Raw genomic sequence first — 19,055 nt, forward strand, 5'->3', positions numbered from 1 at the left:
CCTAAGGTCCACAACAGAGTGTAGCAAGGGTGTTATTTTAAATTGAATCCCCCCCTTATCCCCTGGCTCAGTGGGTAGCACTCTCGCCTCTGAGTCAATAAGGTTTTGGGTTGCTGTCCCACTCGAGAGATTTGAGCACAAAAAATCCAGGCTGAGTGCAGTGCTGTCAGAGGTGTCGTCTTTCGGATGAGATGTTAAATGTCTGCTTTCTCAGGTGGATGTAAAAGATCCCAGGACACTAATACGAATAAGAGCAGGGGAGTTCTCCCCGGTGTCCTGGCCAATATTCATCCCTCAATCAACATTAAAAACTCATCTGATCATTATCATATTGCTGTATGTGGGAGCTTGCTGTGCGTAAATGGAACTACTTCCTCAAAAATACTTCATTAGCTGTAAAACGCTTTGGGACATGCTGAGGTCATTGCATGTATCAGAAGGTGCCACAGAACACCAGTTACTTCCAGCATCATTCATAGGCAGTCCCTCGGAGTGAGGATGACTTGCATCCACATCAAAAAAGGATGAGTTCACAGGCGTTTCAATGAAGGACCTAATATTCCGGATCCTGAACTACATCCTGAAGGGTGGAAGATTCCTGTGCGTGGATTTTTTTTAACGTGGGGTGGCCGTTGCACACCAGCCACCACACGGGCTTGACAGATCTAGGTCTTGGTCCAGTGGCAAGGGTTAACCAGGACGACTGGAGACCAGCTCTGCTGCACGGACCCAGTGCACGCACACATATCGCAGTGTGGGCTGGGTCCGTGCTGCCCCTGGGCCCTCGCCTCTCCTGGGCCCCGATCACGTCCCTCCACAGTCTCTCGCCGCTCGCGCTGTTCCCTGCAGTGGCCTCCACACTGCTCCCAGGCTGCCACGCCTCCGCTCCCAGCAGAGCCCCACCAGCAGCTCAGCTGGTACGGTAGTGTACAACGGAGGCGTATGTACTGAGTATAGTGAGGGGGCGGGGGGTGTACACCGACCTCAGCAGCTCTCAGCCAGGAGAGCAAAAAGAATAAATCGGCCAAGTTTCCCACTCCTGCAGGCGAGTAAACTTATGTAGGTGTGGGAAGATGACATGGACTGGTTGGGCCCAATGGCCTGTTTCTGTGCTGTATATCCTATGGAGACATGACTGGGTTTAGCCATGAAGCCTGCTGCCCCACACAGTCAAATAGTCTACTAATTATTGAGAGTAGTGCAGAGGGACTGTTGGTATCAGTGGCACCATACCCAAGCAGGAGTCCTCGTTGAGCGCCCCCTCCTTCGCTGGAGATAAAGGCAGGAATTAAGTAGCTGGGGAAATAAAGTGTGAAGGACTAGGGGCGGAGGGGGAGGGGGGTGAAATTGTCCCTTTTTTTTTAAGCTCCGTTTGCCATGGGGAAGGTGGCACTACCGCCTCCCGGGGAATTGTCCGGGAGGTTGTGGAGGCGCTGCCTCGGCAGGGCCGCGCCCCGCGGTTAGCACACCGGGCCGCCGTGCAACCACTGTGCGCAGCAAGCCCTCACCGCCCCCCCACCGATGCCTTAATGCCCTGCGGGGAAACTGCCTCATGAGCCACGAGCGGACGTCAACTCCAGCTAAAGGGAGGGGCGCCAGTGCCCCGGGCCGCCATCTTTCTTTTGTCGGCCAGCTTGACGATGGCGGCCGCCATTATGCAGCCCGAAACTTCGTCTTGGGTGCCCGCTCCTTTAACCGAAGGGGAGGGGTGTTGAAGCGCAACCGTGCAGCGCTACCCTCAGCGCCCCAGTAGCACCCCCAAAGGAAGTGGGAGCGCCAGAGATTGCGCTCCCCTTCCTTTTGGGGTGGGGGGGGGGGGGGGGGGCGGAGAAACCCCATCAGCTTCGGAGGTGGGACTTCTAAGCTGGACGCTAAAAGTCCCGGCCCCCGGAAGATCACCGCCCCCAATTTCACCCCCCTCCCCCACCAAGAACTCCGCAAAGGGTTTAAATAAAGTCTCACCCTGCCTCCCCGGTGGCAAAAAAACCCCCCACAAACAGCAGTGAAGTTCCTTCACCTCTTCATCGCACAGCACACAAAGGATGGCTTTAGCAGAACAAAGGTTGCGATTGTTCCTCCCCGGTGATAAGTCTGACAGCTCCGGCTCTGTCCCGCGGTCCTAATTTGCCTGTTATGAGTGAATGATGAACTGCCACACATGAAGAGGCCAGCTCTTTCATTCACCGCTTCACACTGTCCAACAGTTTGTAAACAGCTATTGTCCGCTGCTGAATACAGACATGAGCTCACTTCGGTTTGTCAGAGGCATTCACACATGGACAAAAATACCAAAGGAGGGGGGGGGGGGGAAAGAAACACGCCACACACATTTTGAAATATAAAATATCCAATCTGCAAGGGTAACTGCGTGCCTTTATGCAGCTCCATTAACGTGGAACGACCTCCCAAGTCACTTCACAGACGCGTAATCAAAGAAAACTGAACGGCCAGGTAATGAAGGAGATATTAAAGATATTAGGCAGGCTGCGGTGACCAAAACAGGGTGGAGACACAGAGGGGCTTGGGGCGGGGGGGGCCGGGGAATGCTTCCACAGGCCTCAGAACGCAGGAAAGAAGAATTAAGCCGGGATTCTTTCTCCAGATCACATCCGATGACTCCTGGTCAAACGTGCGCTCGTCGCAAGGTCGGGCAAGTAGAGCATGGGATTGGGCTGCAATCTCCTCCTTTCTCTCCCCCACATCCGTGGACAATTACACTGCTGACACCCGTTCTCACTTTTCATTACAAACTCCCCCCAAAATATCTAGGCTGACTCTCCCAGTGCAGTGCTGAGGGAGCGCTGCACTGTCGGAGGTGCCGTCTTTCGGATGAGACATTAAACTGAGGCCCTGTCTGCTCTCTCAGGTGGACGTAAACGATCCCTTGGCACTAATTTCGAAGAACAGCAGGGGAATCTAATCTAAAACAGATTATCTGGTCATTATCACACTGTTGTTGGTGTGGGAGAGCTTGCTTGTGCAAACTGGCTGCCGCGTTTCCCAAATTACAACAGTGACAACTCCAAAAGTACTTCATGGGCTGTAAAGTGCTTTGAGATGGCCGGTGGTCGTGAAAGGCGCTATATAAATCCAAATCTTTCTTTCAAGCATAACTCGTTCAGGAGGGGAAGGAAGAAGAGACAAAAACTGGCAAGCGCAACGCATTTGCAAAGTGTGCAACACAGTAACCGACTAGTTTGGATGAAGCCCAGGCTTGCCAGGTGCATTCCCATTGCTTTCCTGACTCATGTGCCTGCTAGTCAGCATTCCAAATACTGAGTTGTGAATTACGCTCGTGCACCCACTCCCTGTCAAGCAATAACTCAACGTCAATGTGGCGTTCTGGTGCAGCGGGAGCCTCAAAATGGCAACGGTTGGAGCAGCGTGCAAAGATCCGTTATAAATCAGGAAACTTAGAACATTAACAATTTAGATGATGGAATTGAGTGTAATATCTCCAAGTTTGCAGATGACACTAAACTGGGTGGCGGTGTGAGCTGTGAGGAGGACGCTAAGAGGCTGCAGGGTGATTTGGACAGGTTAGGTGAGTGGGCAAATGCATGGCAGATGCAGTATAATGTGGATAAATGTGAGGTTATCCACTTTGGGGGCAAAAACACGAAGGCAGGATATTATCTGAATGGCGGCAGATTAGGAAAAGGGGAGGTGCAACGAGACCTGGGTGTCATGGTACATCAGTCATTGAAAGTTGGCATGTAGGTACAGTAGGCGGTGAAGGCGGCAAATGGCATGTTGGCCTTCATAGCTAGTGGATTTGAGTATAGGAGCAGGGAGGTCTTACTGCAGTTGTACAGGGCCTTAGTGAGGCCTCACCTGGAATATTGTGTTCAGTTTTGGTCTCCTAATCTGAGGAAGGACGTTCTTGCTATTGAGGGAGTGCAGCAAAGGTTCACCAGACTGATTCCAGGGATGACTGGACTGTTATATGAGGAGAGACTGGATCAACTGGGCCTTTATTCACTGGAGTTTAGAAGGATGAGAGGGGATCTCATAGAAATGTACAAGATTCGGACGGGACGGGACAGATTAGATACGGGAAGAATGTTCCCGATGTTGGGGAAGTTCAGAACCAGGGGACATAATCTTAGGATAAGAGGTAGGCCATTTAGGACTTAGATGAGGAGAAACTTCTTCACTCAGGGAGTTGTTAACCTGTGGAATTCCCTGCCGCAGAGTTGTTGATGCCAGTTCATTGGATATATTCAAGAGGGAGTTAGATATGGCCCTTACTGCTAAGGGGATCAAGGGGTATGGAGAGAAAGCAGGAAAGGGGTACTGAGGGAATGATCAGCCATGATCTTATTGAATGGTGGTGCAGGCTCGAAGGGCCGAATGGCATACTCCTGCACCTATTTTCTATGTTTTTATGAGAAATACGAGGAGTCGGCCACCTGGCCCCTCGAGCCTGCTCCGCCATTTAATAAGATCATGGCTGATCTGATCATGGACTCGACTCCACTTCCCTGCCCGCTCCCCATATCCTGTTACTCCCTTATCGCTCAAATATCTGTCTATCTCCACCTTAAATATATTCAATGACCCAACCTCCACAGCTCTCTGAGGCAGAGAATTCCAGAGATTTACAACCCTCAGAAGAAATTTCTCCTCATCTCAGTTTTAAATGGACAGCCCCTTATTCTAATACGATGTGCCCTAGTTTCAGTTTACCCTATGAGTGGAAATATCCTCTCTGCATCCACCTTGTCGAGCCCCCTCATTATCTTATATGTTTCGATAAGATCAGCTCTCATTCTTCTTAAGTGCAATGTGTATAGGCCCAACCTACTCAACCTATCCTTATAAGTCAACCCCCTCATCTCCGGAATCAACCGAGTGAACCTTCTCAACAGCCTCCAATGCAAGTGTATCCTTCTTTAAATACGGAGACCAAAACTGTACACGGTACTCCAGGTGTGGCCTCACCAATACCCTGTACAGTTGTAGCAGGGCTTCCCTGCTTTTATACTCTATTCCCCTTGCAATAAAGGCCTGCATTCCATTTGCCTTCCTGATTATTTGCTGTACCTGCATGCTAATTTTTTTTTGTGTTTTATGCACAAGGACCCCGGGTCTCTCTGCACAGCAGCACTTTGCAATTTTTCTCCATTTAAATTATAATTTGCTTTTCCATTATTTCGACCAAAATGGATAACCTCACATTTTGCCACATTATATTCCATCTGCCAAATGGAAGATGGAATATAATGTGGGAAAATGTGAGGTTTTCCTCACTTAGCCTGTCTATATCTCTTTGCAAACTGCTGATGCCCCACCCCCTCACCCCATCTACAACACAGTGAGGCAAAGGAGGACTTCACACTTGAATAAGCTGCTGGTGCTGCGCTGCAGTCACTGGCTGAACGGGATCGCTCTGATCGGGAGCCGACAGCGTTAGCAGGGCACCAGATCGCTATAAATGCAGCTGCAAAGAACGTACAACACAGTTGATCAATGACATGCCTATCGAACGTACTTCACATGCTTTGGAAAAACACCACTGAAGATTGGGTCCGCTGCTCTCATTGATAAAGGGTCCCTATAAAACAAGTGGAATGAGACTGCATACTGCTTCAGGAGTTAAAAGTTCAGTCAAAGCTCTCAGCCAGGAAATACGGAGTTAAAGTGTGCTACAGCAGTTTGCTGCATTACAACAGTGACTACACTTCAAAAGTACTTTGTTGCCTGTAAAGCGCTTTGGGGTGCCTGGAGGTCGTGAAAGGTGCTATAGAAATACAAGTTTAAGCTTTCTTCTACATGGCAGCTGCAGAAACTGCTATTAATTCTGCTGCTGACGTCCTCTCAAGAAAAGCAGATTCAATTAAGAAAATGCACGCAGAACGCGATCTTTCCTACTTCTCGGCTAGCATGACGATAGCGGGATTATCAGGGACCATTAGCAACCGACTCATAAGAACGCAAGAAATAGGAGCAGGAGTGGGCCATTTGCCCCCTCGAGCCTGCTCCACCATTTAATAAGATCATGGCTGACCTGATCTTGGCTTCAACTCCACTTTCCTGCCCACTCCCCATAATGCTTGATTCCCCTCCCCTATAGTTCAAAAATATATTCAATGACCCAGCCTCCACAGCTCTGTGGGGCAGAGAATTCCAAAGATTCACGACTCTCAGACGAAATTCTTCCTCATTTCCGTTTTAAATGGGCGACCCCTTATTCTGAAACTATGGGCTCAAGTTTGCCCCCCCCCCCCCCGCCTAGAATGGCGCACCTCCATGAAGTGCGCGACTTTGTAGAAGAAAAACCGCGCCAAAAACTTACCTCGGTATTCTCCCCGCTGCTGGAACGTTGCAGGCCCGTGGGAGCGGCACAGCACAGCACAAGCTGTGGGAGGCGGAGCCAGGTCCCGGCGCTGAAAACAGTGCCAGGGGTCTCTGCACATGCACACTAGAGTGTGCGGTCAGCCTCCCCCCCTTCCCTCCTCGCCCCTCCCCTCTCCCCGCCCCCCCCACCCTCTCCCCTCTCTACCCCCCCCCACCCTCTCCCCTCTCTACCCCCCCCACCCTCTCCCCTCTCTACCCCCCCCACCCTCTCCCCTCTCTACCGCCCCCACCCTCTCCCCTCTCTACCCCCCCCACCCTCTCCCCTCTCTACCCCCCCCACCCTCTCCCCTCTCTACCCCCCCCACCCTCTCCCCTCCCCCCCACCCTCTCCCCTCCCCCCCACCCTCTCCCCTCTCTACCGCCCCCACCCTCTCCCCTCTCTACCCCCCCCACCCTCTCCCCTCTCTACCCCCCCCACCCTCTCCCCTCTCTACCCCCCCCACCCTCTCCCCTCTCTACCGCCCCACACCCTCTCCCCTCTCTACCCACCTCCCCTCTCCCCCCCCTCCCCTCTCCTCTTCCCACCCTCGCTGTCAGAAAGACAGAGACACTGGGAAGTGCCCCGTCCCAGCACGTTGTTGGAGGGCTCCCGGAGCTGCAGTCGGTGTGTAGAAACTTAATTTTTTATTTATTGATTTTTTAATTATTTTTTTATTTTTACATTTGTTTTTGGCTTGATTTATTGGTTGATCTATCATTTATTATTGATGGCTCTTTATTTGTAAAAGTGACGACGGGTTTCATAAGGAAGGATATACTTGCATTGGAGGCTGTTCGGAGAAGGTTCACGAGGTTAATTCCAAAGATGAGGGGGTTGACTTATGAAGAAAGGTTGAGTAGGTTGGGCCTCTACTCACTGGAGTCAGAAGAATGGGAGGTGATCTTATCAAACCATATAAGATAATGAGGGGGCTCGACAAGATGGATGCAGAGAGGATATTTCCACTCATAGGGGAAACTAAAACTAGGGGACATAGTCTCAGAATAAGGGGCCGACATTTAAAACTGAAATGAGGAGAAATTTCTTCTCTGAGGGTTGTAAATCTGTGGAATTTTCTGCCCCAGAGAGCTGTGGAGGGTGGGTCATTGAATATATTTAAGGCGGTGATAGACAGATCTTTGAACGATAAGGGAATAAAGGGTTATGGGGAGCGGGCAGGGAAGTGGAGCCGAGTCCAAGGTTGGATCAGCCATGATCTTATTGAATGGGGGAGCAGGCTCGAGGGGCCGGCCTGGTCTGCCATTCAATAAGATCATGGTTGATCTTATGTAGTCCTAGACATCCTCTCTGGGCATTTACCCTGTCCAGCCCCCTCAGACTCGCCCAGCCCAGTCTGGTTTCGCGACCCGGCGCCTCACCGGGACACTCTCACCTGGTGGAGTTGACGATGTAGCCCGAGGGGCACTCGGGTATGCACTCCCTGTTGTGGATGACGTAGCGGGAGCACTCGGTCTCCTTGGAGGGCTTGCACTCGTTGTGCAGCCTCTGGCAGAAGGAGAAGTTAACGCAGCGCCACCCCTCGAACTTGTAGGTGCCGGCCGGGCAGTCGGGGATGCAGACGCCGTTGTTGTGGTAGTGCCGGCAGGCCACGCACTTTGCCGCGCTGCCCGGCTCCGTGCAGCTGCCCAGGCACTCGCTGTGGCAGCACTGGCCGCTGGGGGTGCAGGCTCTCCGGTGGCACTCTGGAGGACAGACTACAACAAAAAAAAAAAACAGGACGACAAAAAGGAAAACAAACGTTAATTTAAAAAAGCACTTCCTGCAATGAACCATTTTTTGTTACGGAGGCACATGTTGAGTCAGCAGCGTGCCACAGACAGCAGAGAGAACAACCAGTTAATTTGTTTTTGGTGGCACTTAACAACTTGCGTTTATGCAACACTTTCACCAGGTCCCAAGTCATTTCCACAGGAGCGTTAACCAAAGTTCCACACCGAGTCACATAAGGAGATATTAGGACAAGTGGCCATTCGCAGTTGGGGAGTAAGAAGCGCCTTAAAGGAGGAGAGATGGGTAGAAGCGGAGAGGTTTAGGGAGGGAATTCCAGACTTTGGATGAAAGCAATGGCTGGGCAAAGGAAATCAGGGATGCATAACAGGCTAGAATTGGAGGAACGCATTTCTCGGGAGTGCTGGAGGAGGTTACAGGGATAGGGGGATAAGTCCAGAGAAATCTTGGCTTGGACATAGAGGGAATTCCCAACTCGTCAAGCAGTCCCACAGGGCTCTTGAACACCCACCCGAGTAGGCAGACGGAAACATAGTTCAATGTCAAAGGGCAATACCTCTGACAATGCTGCATTCCCTCAGAACAGCATTGCCGCGTTTCCTACAACAGTGACTACACTTGGAAAAAGTGCTTCATTGGCGGTGAACATAAGTACATAAGAAATAGGAGCAGGAGTAGGCCACACAGCCTCTCAAGCCTGCATTTATATAACGCCTTAGGACCACCAGACATCCCAAAGTGCTTTACAACCAATGAAGCACTTTAAGTGTAGTCACTGTTTTAATGTCGGACACAGGGCAGCCAAATTTGCACAGAGCAAGCTCCCACAAACAGCAATGTGATAATGACCAGATAATCTGGATGTTTTTTTTGTGATGTTGATTGAGGGATAAATATTGGCCCAGGACACCGGAGAGAACTCCCCTGTCCTTCTTCAAAATAGTGCCATGGGATCTTTTACATTCACAGATGTGCCCTCGGTTCAACGTCTTATCCGAAAGATGGCACCTCCGACAGTGCGGCACTCCCTCAGCACTGCACTGGGAGTGTCAGCTAAGATTTTTGTGCTGAAGTCTCTGGAGTGGGACTTGACCCCACACAACCTTCTGACTCAGAGGCGAGAGTGCTACCCACGGCTGACGCATACGATGATTTAATTTCATGTTACTAAACATCTGTAAGACAAAGGTCCTCCTCCGCCAACCTGTCACCGCCGCATAGCACTGCCCCCCCGCCCCCCCCAAGTCATCAAGATCCACGGCGCAGCCCTGGACAACGTCGGCCATTTCCCATACCTCGGGAGCCTCTTATCAATAAGAGCAGACATTGACGACGAGATCCAACACTGCCTCCAGTGCGCCAGTGCAGCCTTCGGCCGCCTGAGGAAAAAGAGTGTTCGAAGATCAGGCCCTCAAATCTGCCACCAAGCTCATGGTCTACAGGGCTGTAATAATACCCACCCTCCTGTATGGCTCAGAGACATGGACCATGTACAGTAGACACCTCAAGTCTCTGGAAAAATATCACCAACAATGTCTCCGCAAGATCCTGCAAATCCCCTGGGAGGACAGATGCACCGGTCCACATCCCCAGCATTGAAGCACTGACCACACTCGATCAGCTCCGCTGGGCAAGCCACATTGTTCGTATGCCTGACCCGAGACTCCCAAAGCAAGCGCTCTACTCGGAACTCCTTCACGGCAAACAAGCCAAAGGTGGGCAGAGGAAATGTTTCAAGGACATCCTCAAACCCTCCCTGATAAAATGCAACATCCCCACTGACACCTGGGAGTCCCTGGCTAAAGACTGCCCTAAGTACAGGAAGTGCATCCGGGAGGGCGCTGAGCAACTTGAGTCTCGTCGCCGAGAGCATGCAGAAATCAAGCGCAGGCAGCGGAAGGAGCGTGCAGCAAACCAGTCCCACCCTCCCCTTCCCTCAATGACTATCTGTCCCACCTGCGACAGGGACTGTGATTCTCGTATTGGACTGTACAGCCACCTAAGAACTCATTTTTAGAGTGGAAGCAAGTCTTCCTCGATTCCGAGGGACTGCCTATGCTGATGATCCTTAAAAAAAAAAAAATTGGGCGCACGTATTTATTCCTGTTGATGGCACTGGTCTGTGCCCGCCTTGTGGACTGTTTGAAAAAAGGCTCACTAAGTGAAACAGCAGCACACACAGCATCATGTGCACACAAAGTCTGGAAACAGCAGTGATAAACACAGGCTTGCAGCCTCAGAATGCACCCAATTGTGACACATTTATGTGACAGTCTAGCCCTTTGCCAAACGCCATCTCTGTGAACAAAGAACGACGTTAAGTTAACTTATCAGATTTGATTGCACACACACGGATGCACATCGCGCACTCACACACTGCAGCAAGTGTCTAAATATATCTATCGTACTCACAATAATAAGTTCTTTGTTAAAAACACGGATGTCCTCGGGGTATAATGACTCGTAACCCAATCTAGAGATTTAACTGTACACTACGTGTATCGTATAACACCAATCTGTTTAGCAAAGAGCTATACTGTAATTAAGGGATTTTGGTCCCTTTTGAAAATACAACAGAGGCGTGTTCCTCTCTGCGGTTTCGCTGGGTGATGCTTTTTATTAGCCTGCACTTCCAGATCTCACCAATTTTTGTCCAGAGAAGATTGTTTGGTTTAGAGAAGCCACAAAGCCTGCTTGGGAATTCACAAGCAGCAGCAATTTCTGGGAAAGTTACCAGCAGTCGACTTCAAAGAAAGCCACAGCGATCTCGTATGGCAATGGCAGCGCGAGGGAATGGCGTTCGGGCGCTGGGACAGGCAGCGTGGAAAGGAGGAAAAAAGGGAAAGCTCAATTTAGCCAGGGCTCCTGCTCTCAGTCGCTGTCCAGCTCCCCTGAAGGTGCGAGTGCATGGAGGATGCAGGGGAGATGCAGGGGCAGCCCCAGCTGTGATGCCGACCGTCCAACCTCCCACATGAAGAACAACAACCAAGGCTGAGGCTTCTTCGGCGCCATAACCCCCCGAGAAGAATTCGGCACCTTCCAAGAGGGAAGACGATTGAACTGGGGCTGGGGGGGGGGTGGGGGGGGGGGGGAGGAGGAGGATTTAGGAGACGAAACAAGGCTGGAGGAGGAGGGAGGAGGGAGCTGGGGGAGGGGGGGGGGGGGATAAAAGATTTTACAGGCTACACCAAAGAGCGGCTTTTAATCTTCAGGAAAGCTCACGGCTTCAGCATCCCCAAACTCAGGGGTGCAAATAACTCGAGCGCAAATGGCACAAAGTATGACATGCACCCCACAAATTCGCAAACTACAAAAACTTCTTTAAATGCAACTCACACCCCAGATAAGAAACTGAAACTCCAAATCTGAACTCATTTTGTTCCTGCAGCCGCTGGATATCAACCAAATAATTGTAATACTTATTTATACATTTATATAATATATATATATATACACACACACACACACATACATTTATATATATATATATATATATATATAAAATGCGTATATATAATATATATATATATATATATAAAATATAGAGAGTCATCTCTTGCACAAGGAGATCCAGGACTTAAGAAAGGGGATTCCATCGAGTGTGAAGCTGAAACATGTTGACTGGGAAGCCCTTAAAATTAATTCCAGATCATTAAATTTAGAGAGCTGTGTCAGCAGTGGCTCAGTGAGTAGCACACTCACCTCTGACTCAGAAGGTTGTGGGCTCAAATCCCACTCCAGGGACTTGTACACACAAAATCTAGGCTGACACTCCAGTGCAGTGCTGAGGGAGCGTTGCACTGTTGGAGGTGCCGTCTTTCGGATGAGACCCCATCTGCTCTCTCTGGTGGATGTAAAAGATCCCACGGCACTATTTTGAAGAAGAGCAGGAGGGGTTATCCCCGGTGTCCTGGGGCCAATATTTATCCCTCAAGCAACATCACTAAAACAGATTATCTGGTCATTATCACATCGCTGTTTGCGAGAGCTTGCTGTGCCCAAGTTGGCTGCCGTGTTTCCTACATTACAATAGTGACTACACTCCAAAAAGTACTTCATTGGCTGTAAAGCGCTTTGGGGTGCCTGGTGGTCGTGAAAGGTGCTATATAAATGTAAGTTTTTTTTAAATGCTTTGTACATAAAGCTATGTTGACTGCTGTGGCAGAAAGAGAAAATGTTTTATTTTTCACCCTGCAGGGGAGTAGGTAGCGACTTTAGCTGCAGTATGCCTCCACAAGAAACAGCAGTAGTACCATCTGCTACTTCAGCCAGGCAGCCATCCTTCACGCGAGGCTAAATAGGGAGAGTCTGGGAGCAGGCATACAGCCCAGCCCAATCTGGACCGCATCCAGTGTCCACACACGCGTGCACGTCCCACTGAAACCAAAAACAAAAAAGAAAGGAAATCTTGCATTTCTATAGCGCCTTTTACGACCACCGGGCGGTCCAAAGTGCTTTACAGCCAATGAAGTACTTTTGAAGTGTAGTCAGTGTTGTCATGTAGGAAACACAACAGCCAACTTGCGCACCGCAAGCTCCCACAAACAGCATCTGTTTTAGTGATGGTGACTGAAGGATAAATATTGGCCCAGGACACCGGAGATAACTCCCCTGCTCCTCTTTGAAATAGTGCCATGGGATCTTTTATGTCCATTTGAGGGGGCAGACGGGGCCTCCGTTTAACGTCTTATCTGCAAGATAGCACCTCCGACAGTGCAGCACTCCCTCAACACTGTACTGGGAGTGCCAGCCTAGATTTTTGCGTGCTCAAGTCTCTGGAGTGGGACTTGAACCCACGACCTTCTGACTCAGACGAGAGTGCGCTGCCCACTGAGCCACAGCTGACACACCACTGGATAGCGAGCAAGGGTGGTCGATTCCCAAACCCGCCCCCCACACCCGCTCAAATCCGCTCCGCAGGGCTCAGAGGTTGCCAAGCTGGGAACAAACCAGGGATCGAACTTGGAGGAGCTTTCTGGTCTCGGTACGTCTGAAACACACTCGAAAGCGCAACGATCCTTTTAATGGGAGCCAGAAGTTTTGAAATTACGAAAAATGAGAGGGGCAGAACACCAAGAATTTAATCAAGCGTCAAACTAGTTGCAGCAAATGGCGTAAAAACCGAACCCCATTTTCCTTCCTAAATAAGGCTCTGATCTGTCTGTTCAGCAACATGCAAAATAACCCACTGCACTATTTAAAGAGGAGTGAGCTCTTCTGGTCATAATTCTTCCTTCTAATCGCAACACCAGAGAAAAAAAATAAGCTACCTTATCAATGATCTCGTGTGGTGTGTGGGATCAAACTGTATGCAAAATGACCGCGCTGTTCATTGCCACATCAACAGTGATTTGAATGAAACAAGCTATTGCATGTGGAGCACTTTGGAACATCTGGAGTGGCATGATAAGGCACTACAGAAATGCAAATTCTCTCTAAATATTCTACTTGATACCGAAGTGGGTAGTTACAACACAACAACACGGTCAGTCAGAAATGTCAGCATAGAAGTAAACTGGTTTCATAACCGTAAGCCTTTTTTTGCCAACCAAATACACAGGTCAACACAACTTATGAAGTAGTACGGGGGATTGATTAATCCAGGGAAGGAGGGATAGCGAGCGAGAGCGAGAGCGAGGGGAGGGGAGGGGAGGGATAGCGAGAGCGAGGGGAGGGGAGGGATAGCGAGAGCGAGGGGAGGGGAGGGATAGCGAGAGCGAGGGGAGGGGAGGGATAGCGAGAGAGAGGGGAGGGGAGGGATAGCGAGAGAGAGAGAGAGAGAGAGAGAGAGAGAGAGAGAGAGAGAGAGAGAGAGAGAGAGAGAGAGAGGGGAGGGATAGCGAGAGAGAGAGAGGGGAGGGATAGCGAGAGAGAGAGGGGAGGGATAGCGAGAGAGAGAGAGAGGGGAGGGATAGCGAGAGAGAGAGAGGGGAGGGATAGCGAGAGAGAGAGAGAGAGAGAGATAGCGAGAGAGAGAGAGAGAGAGAGAGAGAGAGAGGGGAGGGATAGCGAGAGAGAGCGAGAGCGGGGAGGGATAGCGAGAGAGAGAGAGAGGGGAGAGAGAGAGAGAGAGAGAGAGAGCAAGAGCGCGAGCGAGGAATAAGAGGGAGGGAGAGAGAGAGAGAGGGAGAAGAAGAAAAAGAAAGTAAGAATTTTATTTATATAGTCTTTTACGACCTCAGTGTCACAAAGCGCTTTACAGCCAATGAAGTACTTTTGGAATGTAGTCACTGCTGTAATTTAGGGAAACGCGGCAGCCAATTTGCGCACAGCAAGCTCCCACAAACAGCAATGTGACAGTGACCAGACGAGCTGTTTCAGTGATTTGGTTTTTCGTGAAATTATTTTGACGTTTGACCCTCACACACCCCCTTTCCTAATTCACTACAGACAATCATGATCTCAAATACTACGGCCGATTTTAAATGAGGGGTCGGGTCGGTGTGCGAGCCCCAAGGCCGGCAGGATGCCCGTCCGAACTCAACGTCAGGGCCTCGTGAATTCAAAAGTTCCCCGAGTTCCACCCGACATCCAGCCAGATCCACCGCCTGGCGCATGGACAGGAGCAGGAATTTGGTGGCAGGAGGCGACCAGTGGGAACAGTTCTTGGCAGTGAGTGGGAGATGGGGCCTGGACAGAGGTGATCGGAGTGGAGGGGGACGTCCACCAGCAATTGGGGACCGCGGGGAGGCTGTGTCTGGGCAGACCCAAGATCTCCTTGTGGGCCCTCGGGTGAGCATTCTTGCTCCACCTGGACCACAAAGATCGGACAATTGGTAGCACCCTCGCCTGAGCCAGAAAGTCGTGGGTTCAACTCCCACTCCAGAGACTGGAGCACAAAAATCTAGGGTGACACTCCCGGTGCAGTGCTGAGGGAGTGCTGCACTGTCGGAGGTGCTGTCTTTCAGATATGACGTCACACTGAGGCCTCGTCTGCTTTCTCAGGTGGACGCAAAAGATTCCGTGGCACTATTTCGAAGAAGAGCAGAGGAGTTATCCCTGGTGGCCTGGGCCAATATTTATCCCTAAATCAACAGCACGAAAACACATGATCTGGTCATTATCACATTGCTGTTTGTGGGAGCTTGCTGTGCACAAATTGGCTGCTGTGTTTCCTACACTGCAACAAGTGACTACACTTCAAAAAATGCTTATTTGGTTGTAAAGCGCTTTGGGACGTCCGTTGGTCGTGAAAGGCGCTATATAAATGCAAGTATTTCTTTCTTTCGAATTTAAGTTTTGATCATTTCACGGCGCCGATGACAAAAATCGGGTTACAAGTTTTGAACGTGAAGTACCTCGTTTGCCTGTCGCGGGTGTCTTGTGATTCGGCGAAGATCAGATAGTGGTAGGCAGCAACGGAACAATCTCAGGCCGGTAGCTGGACTCGGGCCTAATTTTAACTCCTCTCCTGGACGAAGAGGTGGGGTGGGGCGGGAACCACGGGGGTTAAAACCTCTTTCTCCCTCACACAAATAGACATGACGTCATGTATTCACAAAGTTGCACGAGATGTCAAATCTATCCATTCTCAAGATCAGCTACACTGGAGTTATGATAATCCCGATCGGATCTCAACAACACAGACCAGCCCTGCTCGTTTCACGTTTCAGTGTCAAGTTAACAATACTTCATTTGACAAGAGATTAATTTTGTCTGTCGCCAGCAAACAGACAGGTGAATATCTCAAAGCCCAATTTTTTTTTTCTTCTTTGTCCCCTCCTGCCCCGTTCATCCCCACCCTCGCTTGCAGTGGGCTGGGTCGAAAGATACTCCTGGTATCAATGGGGTGACAGGGGATGGACAGGGATAGAAACGTTACTGGAGTACTATTTTCTTTTTAAATCAGAAGGCAAAGAATAGCAAATGTCCACAATTGGCAATATTTTCCACTTTAACTTAACTCGGTCCCAGAATCTCAAACTCATTATTTCCTCCTGCAATCCATAGGTTTTTAAAATTTATGTTTGTCATCACCAAACCACTAAGATATTTTAACCTTTCCCACCCTCTCACCTAGTCTCTTCAACTTTGCTAAGTGTCAACAACAACCTACATTAACATATAGCATCTTTAACATAGAAAATATCCCGGAGGTGATTGACTGGCGGGAGGGAGGGAAGGGGGTGGGCAGATTGGGTACCCAACTAAAACAGATTATCTGGTCATTATCACGCTGCTGTTTGCGAGAGCTTGCTGTGCGCAAATTGGCTGCTGCGTTTCCCACATTACAACCGTGACTACACTCCAGAGGTATTTCATTGGCTGTAAAATGCTGAGTCATGCGGCGGTGGTGAAAGGCACTATATAAATGCAAGTCTTTCTTTTTAAACGGTAACTGGGAGGTTAAGGGAGGTGGCCCAAAGCATGGTGGAAGGGATAAGTTTTGGGAGCATTATGAAGACGGGGTGGAAGCTGTGGGAAGAGAGAAGGGGTCCAAGGAGAAAGGTCCAGAAGGCAGAAGCAAATCGGGTGAATTTTCATCACCAACTGTGCGAGTTGCGACTGCAGCAGTGGAATGGAGCAAAACCGTGTGAAGATCTTTACAAGTACAATTCTTTCTTTCTTTCATCTGCGAACAGGGATAAAGATTTTTAAAGAAAGACTTGGGTTTGTATCGTGCCTTTCACGACCTCAGGACGTCCCAAAGCGCTTTACAGCCAATGAAGTATCTTTGGAGTGTAGTCACGGTTGTAATGTGGGAAACACGGCAGCCAATTTGCGCACAGCAAGCTCCCACAAGCAGCAATGTGATAATGACACAGATAATCTGTTTTAGCGTTGTTGGTTGAGGGATAAATGTTGGGTAGGTCTTACGGCAATGCATTTAAGGGGAGGCTGGACAAGCACACGAGGGAGAAGGGAATAGAGGGTTACGCTGATAGAGTTAGAGGAGGAAAGACGGGAGGAGGCTCGAGTGGAGCATAAATTGCTGGCAGTGACTGGTTGGGCCGGATGGCCTGTTTCTGTGCCGTAGATCCTATGTAAAGGACACTGGCAATGTTCCCTTTAAGCTGCCCAGCCACAGCGCTCTGGACCTCCCACGCAGCCGTCGTAGGAAAAACCGCCCGTGTGTGGCATTGTGAACGAGCCGTGCAGCCCCTCAGAGGCCGCTCACCCAAAAAAGAATTAATAGGAACATTGGACTCTCTTGCTCTTCTTCGAAATAGTGGTCATGGGATCATTTACATCCACTAGAGAGGGCAGACGGGGGCCTCGGTTTAATGTCTCCTCCGAGAGACGGCACCTCCGACACTACAGCGCTCCCTCAGCACTCCACTGGGAGTGTCATAACTTCATAATGGCTTTGGACTTCACAAGGTGCATTATTTCTCACTGGATAGAAGGCAAAAATGAAATAATTTAACTTTGTATTAAATAAGATGGAAGTCATCCCATTGACTTTCTTGCATGCAGGCACAATGAGCAAGAATGGAGCCAAGGAACAGGACCAACTTGCTGCAGATGAACACAAGAACATAAGAAATAGGAGCAGGAGCAGGTCATACGGCACCTCGAGCCTGCTCCACCATTTAATACGATCATGGCTGATCTGATCATGGACTCAGCTCCACTTCCCTGTCCGCTCCCCATAACCCCTTATTCTCTTATCGGTTAAGAAACTGTCTATCTCTGTCTTAAATTTATTCAATGACCCAGCCTCCACAGTTCTCTGAGGCAGCAAATTCCACAGATTTACAACCCTCAGAAAGAAGAAATTCATCCTCATCTCAGTTTTAAATGGGCGGCCTCTTATTCTGAGACTATTTTCCCTAGTTCTAGTCTCCCCTATCTGTGGAAACATGCTCTCTGCATCCACCTTGTGAAGCCCCCTCATAATCTTAGATGTTTCGATAAGATCACACCTCATTCTTCTGAATTCCAATGAGTAGAGGTCCAACCTACTCAACCTTTCCTCAGAAGACAACCACCTCATCTCTGGAATCAACCGAGTGAACCTTCTCTGAACTGCCTCCAAAGCAAGTATATCCTTTCTTAAATATGGAAACCAAAACTGCACGCAGTATTCCAGGTGTGGCCTCACCAATACCCTGTATAGCTGTAGCAAGACTTCCCTACTTTTATAAGGAGGGACGAGTATCAATAACATTGTCAAGTAATGGCATTGGAGATACGTTTGGTTGAAACTATTGACGGCACCAGTGTATTGTTTAGCACAGTTTAGACCGGTTACCCTTCCAGTCTTTCAGTTCTGTTCTCAATGCCCACGTCTCTCTTCGGAATTCCATACCACAGCAGTTCTACGTTCCTGCATGCCGTATGCAGTTGCAATCAGCGTGCCCCCTTCTACATTGGTCAGTGGGCCAAAAAATGAGCGAGCGTTCTACATATATCAGATCACCAGATGGACAAGGATTAACTCAATCTCTGTTACTACTGTGACCTGATATCAACAGCTGCTTCCCCCACCGCTACTTAATCTGGAATTCAAAAACTTTTGTGCTTCGCGTTAGTCATAAAGGAAATTATGGAGCAACAGTAAATTAGGGAAGCAGACTGTTATATGTTGCATTCCTTCGTGTCACTTCTATCAGAGAGAGAGAGAAATAAATAGAAGCAAAAGTGAGTGGGGGGGGGGGGGGGGGGGGGAGAAAGGGGGGAAAGGAGAGGAGAGAGAGGAGTGCGAGCGAGGGGGAAGAGGAGAGGAGAGGGGGGGAAGAGGAGAGGAGAGGAGAGGGGGGAAGAGGAGAGGAGAGGAGAGGGGGGAAGAGGAGAGGAGAGGGGAGGGAAGAGGAGAGGAGAGGGGGGGGGAAGAGGAGAGGAGAGGGGGGGGAAGAGGAGAGGAGAGGGGGGGGGAAGAGGAGAGGAGAGGGGGGGGGAAGAGGAGAGGAGGGGGGGGAAGAGGAGAGGGGGGGGGGGAAGAGGAGAGGGGGGGGGGGAAGAGGAGAGGAGGGGGGGGGAAGAGGAGAGGAGGGGGGGGAGGAGAGGAGGGGGGGGGGAGAGG

At 50.0% G+C, this 19,055-nt stretch overlaps 1 protein-coding gene across 2 annotated transcripts in view; it reads right to left on the minus strand.

Moving 5' to 3' along the window:
- The window catches only part of LOC139228534 (insulin receptor-like), a 253,998-nt gene that overhangs the window by 81,311 nt on the left and 153,632 nt on the right, over nt 1–19,055 (minus strand). For both annotated transcript variants that reach the window (XM_070859618.1, XM_070859617.1), the window contains exon 3: nt 7,734–8,055. In XM_070859618.1, coding sequence (XP_070715719.1) covers nt 7,734–8,055 — 322 coding nt within the window. The remainder of the gene's footprint in view (nt 1–7,733; nt 8,056–19,055) is intronic.

Source organism: Pristiophorus japonicus, chromosome 18, assembly GCF_044704955.1.
Source record: "Pristiophorus japonicus isolate sPriJap1 chromosome 18, sPriJap1.hap1, whole genome shotgun sequence".
In the NCBI taxonomy this organism is placed as follows: domain Eukaryota; kingdom Metazoa; phylum Chordata; class Chondrichthyes; family Pristiophoridae; genus Pristiophorus; species Pristiophorus japonicus.